Source organism: Uranotaenia lowii, chromosome 3 (assembly GCF_029784155.1).
Source record: "Uranotaenia lowii strain MFRU-FL chromosome 3, ASM2978415v1, whole genome shotgun sequence".
Lineage (NCBI taxonomy): Eukaryota > Metazoa > Arthropoda > Insecta > Diptera > Culicidae > Uranotaenia > Uranotaenia lowii.
In genome coordinates this window covers 295,299,247-295,314,900 of record NC_073693.1, presented here as the reverse complement: position 1 = coordinate 295,314,900, position 15,654 = coordinate 295,299,247, and the positions used below count along the sequence as shown (strand labels likewise).

General features: G+C 42.8%; 1 protein-coding gene across 1 annotated transcript; it reads right to left on the bottom strand.

Annotated features, from left to right (window-relative positions):
- Positions 1-374: 374 nt before the first annotated feature.
- LOC129753606 (uncharacterized) lies at positions 375-13,575 on the bottom strand. The gene is made up of 5 exons (XM_055749442.1): positions 12,235-13,575; positions 10,874-12,117; positions 10,586-10,707; positions 10,204-10,427; positions 375-512 (listed from the first exon to the last, which is right to left on the bottom strand). Exons 1-5 carry the CDS (start codon positions 13,573-13,575, stop codon positions 375-377), a joined length of 3,069 nt encoding a protein of 1,022 aa, XP_055605417.1.
- Between the last annotated feature and the right edge of the window lie 2,079 nt (positions 13,576-15,654).

Genomic DNA, 15,654 nt, shown 5'->3' with positions numbered 1-15,654 from the left:
ACTTGCCTTCAGCGCTGCATCCGACGGTCCGCGTTCTCGTTTTGCCACTTCGTCAAACAGCTTACTCTTCACCAGCTCCATTTTCAGCTCATCGTCGGAACGGCTCTCAAGTGCCGTCGTGAGCGTGTCGAAAGAATCAGGGAGGCTCCTAAGGACCAGCGCAACCATCAGTGGCTCGCCGAGATCCAGTCCAGCACACGACAGCTTCGCAAACAGCTCTTCCAGTTCAAAAAGATTGCTCTGCATGTCGTCCCCGTCCTTGTACGTTTTGTTGCAGATCCTTTTCAGTACCGCAACCTTCGAGCAGAGGGACGTTTTTTCGTGGTGCTTCATGAGGTTGTCCCAAGCTTCCCTGGCGGTCTTCGAGTTGCGTATCAGAGCATGTTGCTGATCCTCAACGAGCAGCGCAATCGTCGCTCTCGCTCTCCTCCCTTCCATACATCCGTCATCGGCGCCGGAGCTTCGTCCTCAATGTACTTCCACATGTTCTCGCGAGTCAGCAGCATTTCAGCCTTGAATTTCCATACCGAGTAGTTGGAACCATTCAGCTTTACGATTGAAACCTTGCTTCCTTCCATGGCGACTCCCGAAATTTCCAGACTTGACAACAAAAACAATTTTTTTTTTCAAATAACGTCTACTGTGATCTGGGCCCACAACCTATTGGGGATTCGGAGGGCAAGTAAAGTTCGACTGAACTGTTTGGCTGTTAACTAAAGACTAAATTTTATTTCTTCATTCAATTATTCCATTCTAAAACTAGGTTGCTTCGATTCGTAACTACTAACAATAATGAGCCTCTTTTGTACTGCCAGTCAATATTTTAGGTAAAATATGTATGAAATAGTATCTTAAAATAAATGCGCCTCGTCAAATCGGATGGTCAATCATGATGGAATTGATGGAAAATGGGCCTGAAAAAATATTTTCCAATGCTTGCATTGTGAATCCATCAACATGGCGTCATTTTGTGCCCTTCGATTTTGAAACCAACATGGCGTTAGTCAATTCGATTTGACGTTTCTCTCGCAAGCCAACCAATTACACGCTTAGGACGAGTTCCTCATTTCTGAGTTGTTAATCCTCAGTACAGTAAATGAGGACAGACATTTTAAATAAAAGCGGATTGGTTGTTAATCATCCGTGGAATAAATCATGAGTTGAAGTTAAATTCCGTTGTCTGACGCCATCTTGAAATCCAAGATGGCGGCTTCCACTGTTCTTTCAAATGTTGTAAATGACTTAAAATCGCATGAAACCCCATCAATATTGGTATTGGGTAAATGGGCTAAACTAGAAGAAGCCGATTTTTTTTTCTTTTCGACGCCATCTTGAAATCCAAGATGGCTGCTTCCACTGAATTTTGAAATGCTATTAATCACTGAAAATCACATAAAACTTCCACAATATGGGTATAAGTTGAAAAGGATCAACGAGTAGAATACAAATTTCGTGCCAAATTAGGAACATCGACACATTTAAAAAAAAATGACATTTTTCGTAAATTAAAGCTTGAAATGAATATTTTAAACCATAAGAGAGTTCAGAAAAAAATTTGGAACTTAGTTACCAACAAATATTATATCTAAAACTTAATGATTTGGCCTACTTATATCAAATCTATAATCCTCTGACAAAATATAGCGAAATAAGGCTCACTTACTCTAGTTTTTTAAAGACTTGACGAATGATTACGAATAAGATAATCTTACTCTATTCCAACACTGAAACCTGTGCTTCACTGCGTTTTCTACATTTTTTTTTGTTCAAAGATATCTTAAAGCATTTAAACTTCATGATGTACAATTATCAATATGAATATTTAGCAAAGAGATCAAATCAGATCAAGTAAAATAAATGAGAAAAAACGAAACGTGAGAAAAGTTGAGTCATTTCTGAGAGAAAAGGGATAATTTTACCACAAATAAATGTTCTGCAATGTTATAGAAAAAAGAAAAAATAATCAAATTTTTAATACTTTTTTTTCACTCGAAACCGAAAAAAATATCAATCGTAGATTCAAATGAAAACGGGGTACGTTTTTATTTAAAAAAATATAAAATGCAGTCGGCTTAAATAATAACTAATCAACTTACAGGGTAGCACTACAGAAGTATATTTTGGTAGCATCATAATTTAGCTTTAATCAATTAATCTCATTCAATATAATAATTCACATTTAAACAACGTATTACAGAAAATATTGATGCCACTAAAAGTAGTAAATAGTTCAACTCTTATGAGAAGATCTTGTTCATTTTAGTTTGCTGTTCATTAACTAAAACAACTGTACAGAAATTTTGTTGTAAAATAAATAAATTGTAACTTTCTTCACTCAACTCAAAACTACATTCCGTCTTCGATGAAAATGATCATGGAGAATACATCTTTATTACCGTGCTTTTGTCAATAGATTACAGTGTTGCTAGACAACCATTTTTTTTTCAAAATTGAACATATTTGCCAATTTTTATTAAATAAAAATGAATTTAAAAAAAAATATTTTATAGGATCTCAATGAAGCTTGATGTACCTCGAAGAGATTGCTTAAGGGGGGGTAGGGTCTAACGGGTATAAAAAAACACCATTTTCACGATTTTTTTTAGAGCTATCGTTCAAACAAATGTATCCAAATTTTTTGCATTATACAAAGCATTGTTAAAAGAACATTTAGTAATTTTTTCGTAGAAAAATATTGAAAAATGAGCCGGTGACGGAGCATTTTCGAGGATGCCTTTAAGAAAACAGGATTTGCGGTGGACACTGTATCTCAGCACAGAATCATCTGAAATCAAAAAATCAGAGCAAAATATTTTTAATAGATGTTTTTCTGGAGCCCAACGTTTTTATTTAACTTAAAAATATTTTTATGAAATTTTTGTGGCTGTTTGAAATAAAAACTACGATTTTTCACTTAAAAATCCGCCATTTTTCACCTCTAAAATCTCCCCAAAGTAAAAAAATCAAAAAAGAAAAACGTTGGGGTCTGGTATTTTATATGTAGAAAATATGTTCCAAATTTGAAAAGAATCGGATAAGTAGTTTTCAAATGACGATGTCCACGGACTTTAAAAATGTGCTTTCGAGAAAAACGCGTTTGAAGTTTCTGCTCTTGCTTTCTTGCAGTATTAGATAGGAGGAGTTAAAGGCCTATAATTTCTACAGTTTTGCTTCAATTGACTTGAAAATTTTACACAACATTCTTGAAATGTTTTACAATAAGAAAATAAAAAAATAAAAAAATCAATTTTTTGAAAGTGTTAGACCCTACCCCCCCCTTAATTCTAAGCGTACATCTTCCGAGAATATGATGGCAAGCTTCTTACGAATGCTAAACCGCCCAAAAATTTGGAAGTTATACATTTTTTGTTTCTTTTGGCGGAATCTTTATACATCTAAGTTGAAAAATTTAACATTCGATAGTATTAGGAAAAACTATCAGAGAAAACTTGAATTTTTATTCGTATACTTAGTTCGCAAATCTTCAAAAAAAATTTGTTCTAGGATCCCTGATCGATCTTTTAACCTGAATAGTGCGTTGTATAGCGATAAGTCTCCCTTACAGTGTGAAAAATTTTCAGAGTTACCAATTTTTCTAATTTAAGGTAAAAAAAAAGTACAGTTTTGTAAAAGTAACAATCGCTGTGTAGCTATGAGAAAGCAAACAAACGATTTTCCATATTCCATCACTGAAACTTGCGTTGAATACCTCATATTAACAAAAATTGACTTTGGTACAGAAATTACAATTTCCTCATACAGCTTAAGATGAAATGGAATGAAAGATAGAAAATTCTTTTGTGTTGGAGGAAGTAATGTGAGAGTGTATAAATTATTTAATTCAGGCATTTTTTTTTTCGTGGAGATAAATATTTGGATTTATGTTTTGGCTAAAAGTTCAAGGTGGTTCAGGCTTCAGAATATTATAAACGCCTTAGTTTTTAGTTCAGTTTTCAACTAATTCATGTAAATAACTCATAAATATTCCCACATCGCTGTCAAACATTTCAGATCTTTTTTTTTCAATTTGATTATTCTACCAGACTTTTAATAGTTTTGATGCTAACTCCAACAAATTACATATTTAAATTTAATTTTCGTCAAGCATATAATACTTGATCTTGAAACTTATCAACTTTTGTAGACCTATATAAGAGAGACGAGAAAATAATGGAAGGAACGGAAACATGACGAGTTTGCTGTAATTTTGTCTACTATCTGAGAAATTTAATTTGCGTAGAATTATATAAAAATCGTCAATAACAATTAGTTAAATCATTTTTTTATTTACAAACGTTTTTACTCTAAGATTTTCCACGCAATTTGATATCTGTCGTTAACCAATAGTACTTGGGATATTTGCATTCAAAAAATATGTTGTTTAGCAAAAGCCGAGAAGAAGAATCATACCCATGGCAAAAACCCTGTGAAAAGAAGCCGTGTTTGAAACAGTGAGAATAATCAAACCGCTTCAAATAAAACCTTAGTATATGAAGGTATTGACTTATAAACTTTTAAAGTTCCGGTTGTATTTTTCCTATTTTTAGCGTTAAATCCTAAGAAAAATAACAATTACAAAATTAAAACTTTTTAAAATAATTCTTCATGTTTTCGGATACAAATTTCAAAAAGTAATTACCGCCAACTGAGGCATCATGCCATACTTTTGAACTTCAATGGCCTCTTAAAACTTAATATCCATAGATGATCATGCCGCTGCCGAGAAAATATTGGATTCACCAGTTATTTTTAAATTTTCTTTAACATGTGATTCGAAATTTATAGTTTTTGATATATTTTTGATGTCATAACGCATAAAGTACCAATTCCAGTTATTTTCGGTATTGTTCGAATTTAATTTTACATTTGTTCTGTCCAACAATATTTTTAAAGAAATGACATAACAGTGCTGCATACATTCAGGAGTAAAAATACTACATAAAAAATCATCTAGCTGAAATAAAAAAAAAAAACAAAATGTTTTGAACGATGAAATTTTGAAATGTACAAACACGTAATGCAAAAAACCATATGTCAGCATTCGGAAACAAGATTTAATAGAGGAATCGTTGATTTGCAATTCGATGCAATTCAGCCCACACTGGTAACTGAATTATAAAAACAGTTATTCAAAAAAATTTGGTGATTGCCAGAAAAATATTTTAACACCAATATTGGTATTATAGAATAATAAAAGCAATATAAATTTTGTAGCGATATCACACAAGCCAATTCTTCATACTGGGTAAAGATTTTAAGGGCATCGAAACATATAAGAAAAATTTTACAACTTTAGCTAGATTTAAAAAAAATATGATAATCAGACAATTTGAAATACTATCTCGCAATATAAGGAACTATGTCATCATCATTTTGCTATCATCAAATGATAACTTTATAGCATTATATTAAAATTAAAATTAAATAATAATTGATGCGGTTTACAAATGTTGCATCTCATCCTGCTGTTGTATGATGCCCCGTTTGATGGTGTTAATATCAATAAATAGATTAATTTTTGGTTTTTCAACGGTACTGATTCCTGGAAACAAAAATTACCAAATCTCATCTTCTGTTCGCTACATTAATTCTACAAAAGTTCAACTTATTTCACCGTTCTCTTACCCTAGAAGTTATAAAATAATCCAGCAAGATATTATTACCTCATGAAGTCATCAAGTGCGATTCGTCGAAGATTTGTATCTCTCTGGCTTGCCGCCACCCCAATAAGTATATACAAATTTCACATGCGACGACAAGTTTCTCTTTTCCCATTCCCAAACCGAGCTTGAACCGAACTCTGGAATCCGGATTTTAAAGTCAAATTGAGAAGAAAGGAAAAAAAAATCGAAAATCTTGGCCATAAAAAAGCAGCCCAACCTGTGTGTGGACGAAAACCAGAGTCGGTGCGGCAACAAATGAAAATAAATAAATAAAATAAAAAATAATTCCACTGAAATCGATATCGGGTGGATGGAGATTTTTTTTATGGAGTCCGGCTGTCCGTTTTTGTTAGTCGCTGGGATGCTGGATGGACTTTCGTAAGATGACCGCATGAAGAAAGTTTTTGTTTGAACAAAAACATTCCCCTTCTTGGATGAAAGACGACAACTCAAGCCTTGGGGCTGATGAAGTCGACGATTCAGACAAACCTTTGGCCAGCCACGAAACAACAGGTGAATCTTCTTCCTTCCTCCTTTGAGAGCTAATCGATCCGGTTCGTAGATGGCAGGCAAATCTTAGTGCAAAAGTGTCATCAACGACTTGAGGCTTGGCTCGGTTCGGCTTCTCCTTTTTTTTGCTTTCTATCATCAATGAACTAACAACTCCTAATGGTTCGTCGACAAAAATGAAAACCGTTTCCAATGGCCATGGCTAAATGAATGGATTTTCGAGAGCTCATGCACATATGCTAAGGTATGCTAAGCCGAAACATTGTTGAATGAGTTGTGTGATCGCTGGGGATTTGGAAAATTTTCTCTTTGAAATGGTAAATACTTTCTCCTGCATCGGTTGACATCTGTCGGCTCGATTCATTGATATACCTAGTCAAATATTGTTTTCCTTTTGGTTGGGGGACAGATCTTTGAGTTATCAATGGTTCCGATCAATAAGGAATTCGGCATAGCACTTCATAATGGTTATATCATTTCTATTGTACGATCCTGGTTTTCTGGTTTTATTTTATAAACTTTTTTTTTTAATATTTTATTAAGAAGCAGAAAATCTTGAAGAAAATTTAAAAAAATAAGCCGACTAACCCGTTTCTAATGTTTCTATTTTTTAAAGGAGATATTGCATACAGTACAGAGTCAGGAAAGGAGGAGATTTTATCGTACAGTTTAAAAAAATCAAAAATACCCACACTTGAGTACTCCCGCCCCCCATGACACATTATTTCATTTATATTTATAGATATCTGTATATTTTATTTGACAGAAGTATGAGTCGAAAGAAAAAGGCTAGGGAGCACTTTTGTTTTTTTCTGTTTTGATCTGTCGTCTTTTTTGGATTTTGGTAGCTTTTATTTCTAGTATTCTTTCTTAAATCCCGATAATCCTCTTCCAATTCATTCTAATTTCAAGGTATCAGATAACCCGATCAGAAGAGAAAAAAACAAAATTATATCAAGATGAAATATTTTAATGCTCAATTTTTTCTATCAAAATCCTTGCATAAACATTTCTAGGGAAATGTTAATAACCAATATTATTTGCTATAAACATGCTCCATTGAATTCAATTGTATGAATCTGATGGGCAAAACTCATTCAGGTTCGGTTTGGCCGTTGACTTCGATATCCGTGTTCCATGAAAAGTTTTATACATATCAAAATAAGATATGATCATAATATTTTAGGACAATCTCAAAACAAAAATTTATCATTGAAAATGAGCTCAATCCCATTCAAGTATGTCAATAAAAATATGATATAATTCAGATTGAAGAAACTTAAAATCGATAGCTTTCAGAACTAAATTATTCATAACTGTATCAGATACAAATATCTCGGTGAGATTGAGTTATTATTTTGATATGTTCTCCTAATCCGGATTCCATCCTATCAGCTGCGTATCTTTGCCTACCCGATCAGAAGAAAGTATCAAAATCATTACTCGAACCAATCTCAGCAAGATATTTATTATAAACCTATTTCAGCGAGATATTTATACCTAATTTAGTTATAGTTTTGTTATGAGATTTGTTCCTTAGGTTTTTCTGAAAAAGGAAATGGATCTAATTTTTTTTTATCAAACGCACTTTTGAGAGCTTTATGATGAAATTTATTTTTTAACCAATATGAATAAAAAACTAATTTTTGAGACATGGTTTTATTTATATTTTCAATCTGTATAATTTGTTTGACAGAAGTATGACTCGAAAGAAAAAAGCTGGAGAACGTTACATGTTCAAGTTGGAAACAATGCATGAAAATTTATGTACAAGTCAGGAAGTAGTCTAACATTGCATACAAGTAGTTTTTTTTTATTAGTTGATCACCCAGGTGGTAAATCCTTTTTACGGATTGCATTCCAAGGCACGACGAGCGACCGAGTCCCCCCAGTATGCTACTCTGGATCCATGGGTGCAATTGGACGACTCATGATACTATGTACCCCTACGCCATAAAGTCCACCTGGGGCCTCTGGCCATAATTCCCATCCGAACCTGCAACGAAGGCTGTACCCAAGATGGGAGACCAAGTCCGCGCTTAAGCGCTCTTCGGCAACTCCAGTTCGAGTCAAACACCAGCATATATACCCTGCCTCTTGTTACGATTCAAGACTAAGGACCTCGCCTCTAACGACTTGAGATCCGGCCTTTACTCGCAAATCGAGACTAGCTTGGTTCCCACGAAAAACGTGCGCTCCGCCTCTGTTCGAGACCACTGCAAGAGACCAATGACCTCTCCTCTAACGACTTGAGGTCTTGGCTCCGCCTGGCTTGGCTCGAGGCCCTCTCCTCTTTGCCCGTCCGGGTGCCGATCGAGAGCAGCTTATCCTAGACACGCGCCTGTCACAGCACACGTCCGGGGCTTTACGAAAAACTACTCGGATGATTCCCGGCGAAGAATTCATCCTACACCGACTCAGATGACTCACCCGCCGACAACGTGAAGTCACCCTACCCGAGAGTATTTCGCGACGTAAATACTCTTCCCCCTACGAGTTCGACTACGAAGAAGGTCAAGTCTTATCCCCGCAGGCTCCCTCGTAGGGAGCGCGTTCTACTCAGATACTCCGCGGCGGTGGAGGTATCCTAGACAACGATCGCGACGTACCTAAACAGCTCGGCATACGCAGAAGGTAAAGTCTTATCTTTGTATGCGTTACTGCTAGGATCGGACGCACACTACTCGAATGCCCCCCGCCGAAAGGACATTCTACTCCGACCGTGGTCCGGTCTTCCTCCTCCCTTTTTGGCTGGCAACCCTAGGGTTTTTGCCCGCCGTGTGCCGAATCGAGAGCAGCTTATCCTAGACTCGCGCCTGTCACAGCACACGTACGGGTCTTAGACGCTTGCGACTCAGATGAATCCCGACGGTGATGTCATCCTACCCGACTCAAGTGGCTCATCCGACGGCGACGTGAGACCACTCTACCCGAGAGTACTCCGCGACGTGAATACTCTTCCCCCTACGAGTTCGACTGCGGAGAAGGTCGTGTCTTATCCCCACAGCCTCCGTCGCAGAGGGCGCGTTCGACTCGGATACTCCGCGACGATAACGATGGAGGTATCCTACACACAGACGCGCGACGTACCTAGCAGCTCGGCATACGCAGAAGGTAAAGTCTTATCTTTGTATGCTTTACTGCCAGGGTCGGACGCACACTACTCAGGTGCTCCCCGACGAAGGAGTCACCCTACACCGATCGCGGACTGGTGCTGGTTCCAACTCCTCTGCAGGGCAGTCATGATCCGGGTGAACCCATCGCTGACCACGCGCCAAGTGTTGGCGTCCTCGCACATCCTCTGCACGATGTTGTCGGCTGTCGTGTCTGGTCCGCAGGCGGCAAGCATGTTAGCACGTACCTCCTCGAACCTTGGACAGCTGAACACTACGTGTTCTGGCGTCTCTACTATGTCTCCGCAGGTTAGACAGGATGGCGAAGCCACGTGTCCAAACCGATGGTGGTACTGCATGAAACATCCGTGACCAGTCAGGAACTGTGTCATGCAAAAGTCCACCTCACCATGTCTTCGATCCATCCAGGATCCGATATTAGGGATCAAGCGATGGGTCCACCGGCCACGTTCCGAGCTGTCCCACTGGTGCTGCCAGTTGGACAGCGAGTTCTCTCTGGCATGTTTCCGCACGTCGGGCACGTGCCTGTTCTCGTAGCAGAAGGCATCTTCCTCTAGCCAGACCGAGATGGCCATGACCCCCGCCACAACATCAGCAGCTACCGAGGACACCGTTCGGTATGCGCTGATTACACGCAGGTTCACCAGCCGCTGCACCCTGCAGAGCTGTTGCAGATTACACTGCCTACTCAAGGCTGCCTTTCAGGCTGCCACTCCGTAACGCAGAATGGACGAGGTCACACTCACCAGGACCCTCCTTCTGCTGCAGCGGATCGCCGAGTTGTTCTACATGGCCCGTGAGAGGGCTGCTGTCGCCATTGCCGCTCTTTTGCAGGCGTAATCGACGTGGGCCGTAAAGCTCAGCCGGTCGTCGATCATCACCCCCAGGTATTTTACCGCACGTTTGGACTCGATTCCAACTGCGATCGTCCCGGATTGTGCCGAAATCAAGTTAGTGATCAGCACCATCTCGGTCTTGTGGTGTGCTAGGCGTAGGCTCTTAGAGCGCATCCAGTTTTCCACCTTCTCAATAGCTACTGTGGCGAGTAGCTGGACTTCTTCCGTTGACGGGCCCGATGCCAGGAGAACTACATCGTCGGCGAATTCCACAAGTCTCACTCCTGTGGGGAGACGCAGTCTTAGCAGTTCGTCGCAGACGATGTTCCACAATACCGGGCCAAGTATCGACGCAATCGCTGCCCAACTGACGCTGTTAAACGCATTCTTAACGTCGAGAGTGACCACTGCACAAAACCGATCTCCTCTCCGTTTCTTCAACCTGGCTTCATCTGCCCTTTCGATGACCAGTCGAATGGCATCCACCGTGCTACGACCTTTCCGGAAACCGAACTGTTTGTCGGATAGGCCGTTCGCACCTTCGGTGTAGAGCTGGATCCTACTCTGCAACACCTTTTCTAGAACCTTGCCAGCAGTGTCCAGGAGATATATCGGTCGATACGCTGATGGTTCACCAGGTGGCTTGCCCGGTTTTGGCAGGAGCACCAATCGCTGCCGCTTCCACACATCTGGGAAGACCCTATCATCCACGTACTGTTGCAGTGAAGACCGGAACATTTCGGGATGTTCCATAAGCGCAGCCTTCACTGCAACGTTAGGGATGCCATCCGGACCCGGAGCTTTGTTCAGCTGAAGGGACTTAGCGATGTCGCGCAGTTCCTCCAGTGAAATCCTCTCCTCGTCGCTCGTATCCCAGACGTATGGGACCCTCGGCCATGTCACTTCCGCGTGCTGTGGGAACAGCTCGTTGACGATCTCACGCAGTTTTATCGGACACGATTCCTGTGGCGCACCTCCACTCCGGGTTTTGGCCATGACAATCCTGTAAGCGTCGCCCCAGGGGTTGTCGTTAGCGTCCTCGCAGAGTTGCCTGAATCGTGCCTTTTTACTCGCCTTAATTGCCCTGCAGAGGGCAGACCTCGCCATTGCGTAGCGTACTCTTCGCTCCGCTCTCGCTGACGGGGACCTCGCTCTCTGCATATGTCGCCTAGCCCGAAGGCAGCTAGTACGCAGATCTGCGATTTCCGCCGTCCACCAGTAGACGGGTTGTCGAGTGTCCTTCCGCTTCGCCCTTCTCGTCATCGCAGCGTCGCATGCACGTGCGAGTACCCTCGCTAGATTTTCCGCGGACAGGTTTTCCAAGGTCCGCTCCCAGTTTAACACCTCGACAAAGACGTTCTGGTCGAATTGTGTTGTCTTCCAGAGACGTGCTCCTGTTGTCGTACCTCTTCTACCTGCCCGCGAACTTGTGCCCACACGATAACGGATCGCGAAGTGATCGCTATCGGTGAACACGTCGCTTACCCTCCAGTCGCTCGTCCAGCCCGGACTGCTGAAGGTGACGTCGATGATGGACTCGCTCCCATTCCTGTGGTAGGTCCTCGTAATGCCTACATTCCCCAGGTCAACGTCCAGCCTTGCCAGGGCTTCCAGTAGAAGTTGTCCCCTGGGGTTTGTAAGGCGACAACCCCATTCTACGGCCCACGCGTTGAAGTCCCCGCCTATGACAACAGGGCTCCGACCCGTGAGACCTTCGACGATTTTGTCCATCATGACGCCGAATCTCTCCAGAGACCACCGCGGGGGGGCGTAGCAGCTACAGACGAAGATCCCGTTGACCTTGGCTATAACGAAGCCTTCCTCACCAGCGGAAACCACCTCTTGTATGGAATATCTTCCTGTAACCCATATCGCGGCCAGTTTGGCTCTATCGGTTACCCAATTGCTGCCATCCGTGGTCCTCCGATACGGGTCTGCTACTAACGCCAGGTCCAACTTTTCCTCAAATGCCAACTGCCGCAACAGCTGGTGTGCTGAGTGGCAGTGGTTGAGGTTGAGCTGAACCGCTTCTATCCCCGCGAAGGTTCAGCCGACGCCTTTTTGAAAGGCGGGGCACCTAGGGTTGCCAGCCCTGTGTCCTCCACCGCAGTGGAGACACTTCGCGTCTTTGGTGCAGCTAGCCGCCTGATGGCCAGCTTCGCCGCACCGCCAACATAACCCGCTCCTGTCAGCGCCCTTGCACGCAAAAGACTTGTGCCCATATTCCACACATCGGAAGCATCTTTCCGGTTGCTGGGGGATGGCTATCTGGCAGATAGACCAACCCACCTTTAGCCGCCCACACTTGAGTGCGGCGTTTGCTGCTGCAACCGGAAGCTTCACAAAGGCCACCTGTGTCCCGGATTTGGGAGGGCCGTCGCGCATCCTGACCGAGATCTGGTCAGTCCCGATATTACAAAGATCCCTCAGCCCGTTCTGCACCTCAACATCCGTGGCTATCTCGTCAAGGTCTTTCACCCTGACGGTAACCGTGGTGCTGAGGGCACGGATTTCTGCAGCTCCCCCCACAATCTCTTGCGTGAGGGCGCTATATTCCGAGCTCTTGATCTGGGAGCCACGTCGGAGCTCGAGGATCATCTCGCCGGAACGAGTTCGGCGGATTCTCCTCACATCCCCTCCAAGGCCCACCAGCCTATCGCTCGTCCTCATTTGACGGAGGACGTCAGCGTAGGTGCCTTCGGGGGCCTTTACCACCAAAGCCTCCCCCTTGTCCCTGACCCGTTTGGGCTTGGGCTTGGGTTTGGGTTTGGCCTTAGTGGTCCTTTTCCTCTTACGCTCAACCGTCTGCCACCCGGTTGGCGCATCAGGAACTTGGCCGCCCGCATCTCCAACACTCTCGTTATCATCGCCCGGATCCTGCCGGACCGTAGGATCCCGGGCCCGCTTTTTTGGGGCTCCTGGCCTCGTCTCGCCTGGTGACCCCCTTTTCCTCTTGCCGTTTCCGGCTACCTCTGTATTGCCATCCGTTTGTACGCAGACGCTGACCTTCTTCGGGCGGGTTGTATCTGCCCGAAGGGGAGTCGCAGCGTCCTCGCGTGCCCTCGTCCGGCATTCCGGAGCTGTGAGCAAGCTCACCACCGCCCTGTTTGCTTTCACAAACAGGGCCATCACATTTGCGAGCTTCTCTCGCACTTCCTTGTGGATGTTAGATTTTTTCCTAACGCAATCCACAAGGTCCTCCATCCCGGCCATCGCGACGGCCAGTTCAGCAGGGGTCTCAGGGTCCTGAAGCTCCGGAGAGCTTAGGAGTTCCTCGACTGCCTGCTGAACCTCTGCAAGGGGGTCACCGCCCTCGTCACTTTCGACCGGCGTCCTCACCGGCTCGGCGGGTTGCCTAACCGGCGAGCGCCTTAGTCCGCTCCTGCCAAACGGATTGGGACAGGTGTCCCTCTCCGTCTCATTCCCATCCATCCTTCTGTTTCTGATATTATTGTTTGTTGTCATGTTGATCCCACGAGTCGCGAGGTAAGTATACGGTCCACTGCGCCAGTGACCTGCTTAGCGCAGCAAGGACTGGGATACTGTGGGGTGTGTCCCGGTGCCCCACAGGCTACCGTTAGAGACTGGCGTGATTTAGCGACCCGCCAGCCTTCCAGGTACATCGGCACGGTTCAGCATAACACCTTCACCAAATGGAGTCGGTTTCCAATAGTTTTTCCATTTTCGTTTTCCGTGGTCGTTGCATAGGTCTTCATAAGTGGGGGTGGGGTTGTAGTTCTCTCGGCCGTACATCTACGTAAAGCAGACACGTTTCCACTCTGCACCACGAGGAGGTGGAACTACTTCGGAAGTGGAACTATTTCGCAGAGTAGTGTAAGACACAAATTGTATACAAGTTTGTATGCAAGACTCATATTTTTGCATTTTTGGTGGTCTAAATCCTATCTGATTGAGTTATCATCTTGTTATAATGCTATCACGGGGCGATATAATTAAGATATGCTTGCATGGACTTTTTGTTATAATTTGGGATATTTTATCATCCTACGAGAACTAAATTCAATCTAGTTTCGATTTGAAAAAAATGTATATCAAAATATCTTATCTTGATATCATTTTGCTTTTTCTTCTGATCGGGTTTGGTCGTTTCGAAAAAAAAATGGTTATATCTCTTTGATACAATCAGTTGCTTTTACTGTTGAACAAGCAAATGCTTTGAAAACATTTATTGGAAGTTTGAAGGTCTGATTTCAATGCACCAGGCATGGTTCTGAGGTAGCGTGCGCTCCCTTCAACCTACAAGTCGAGCTTCGAATCTCCTGGCTGTTACCCAAACTGTTCAAGAATTGTTCAAGTTGGAAATAAGGCATGATAGTTTGAGTACAAGTCAGGAGGTAGTACAACATTAGGTACATACAAGTTAATGCGTATAAAGCAATAATTGTCCTGTATGCAATATTTATATTTTTTCATTTTTGATGGTCTAAACCCTATCTGGTTGAGATATAGGAGAGATGAGGGCATAATGGCCACTAGACTGCCCCAAATTTGTTTTGAGGAAAATTTAAAACCTGTGAGATGTTAAGCGCTGCACGCTAAAATTGATCCTAGACCGAGTACAAAATCTCATGTCAAATTTGGGCCAGATCGCATCCCGGGAAGAGGTTGCGCAACGAGCTTGAAGTTTTTATGAGATTTAGAGACATTTTTGTCTGAAGAAATATGAAAAAACAGTTTTTCTTCTCTAACTTTGGTTCTTATCAGCCGATTTCTTTTGAATATTGTTTTGTAGGCGGTGTAGTTACACCCAAAATTCAGCCTCTGTGCCAATGGCGTGTTGTCAATTACATAGCATCATTGGTACAAGAAGATAACGCGATTGGTGCTGATTCGATTTGCTCCCACCGGCATTAATCTCCCAAGTTAACCGAATTGCGTATGTCTGAAAGAAACAAAATAAAAACGCTTTCACGTCCCTCCCTATCGCATCACAAGACGAAGAAGGATGGAAATAAATACCGGCCAACACCAGGCAGCCAGCGAACCGAGCACTGTGCGTGTGAATGTAGCAAAAGCAACAACAAAAACATCCTTCTAATTCAATCCCTTCAATCCACTGGCAAACAACCACGGCCGAGCTGTGCGTGTGTATGCAGTAAAAGCAACAACAAAAAAACATTCCTTCAATTCAATTTGCCGGCAAACAACCACGGCTAAGCTGTGCGTGTGTATGTAGCAAAAGCAACAAGAATATATTCCTTCAATTCACCGGCAAACAAGCACCGGCCAAGCTGCCCGGCTTTAGCAGCTGTGTATATGTAGCGTGTGTATGTAATAGCAGGCAGTAAGCGAAGCACAGTTCTCATTCAATGGGTTTCCCGTTTCCTCCACTCCCGTTCCCTTTCCCGTTTCCATCTTAAGACAAATGAATACCTTGAAAGGAGGCCAAACGCCGGGAAGCCACTGTCGTGCGTTTCTTTTGTGATTGATCGGTGGCAGAATGCCTATGACAAATTTCCCTCTTCCTGCATGAAGTTCATATAGTACACT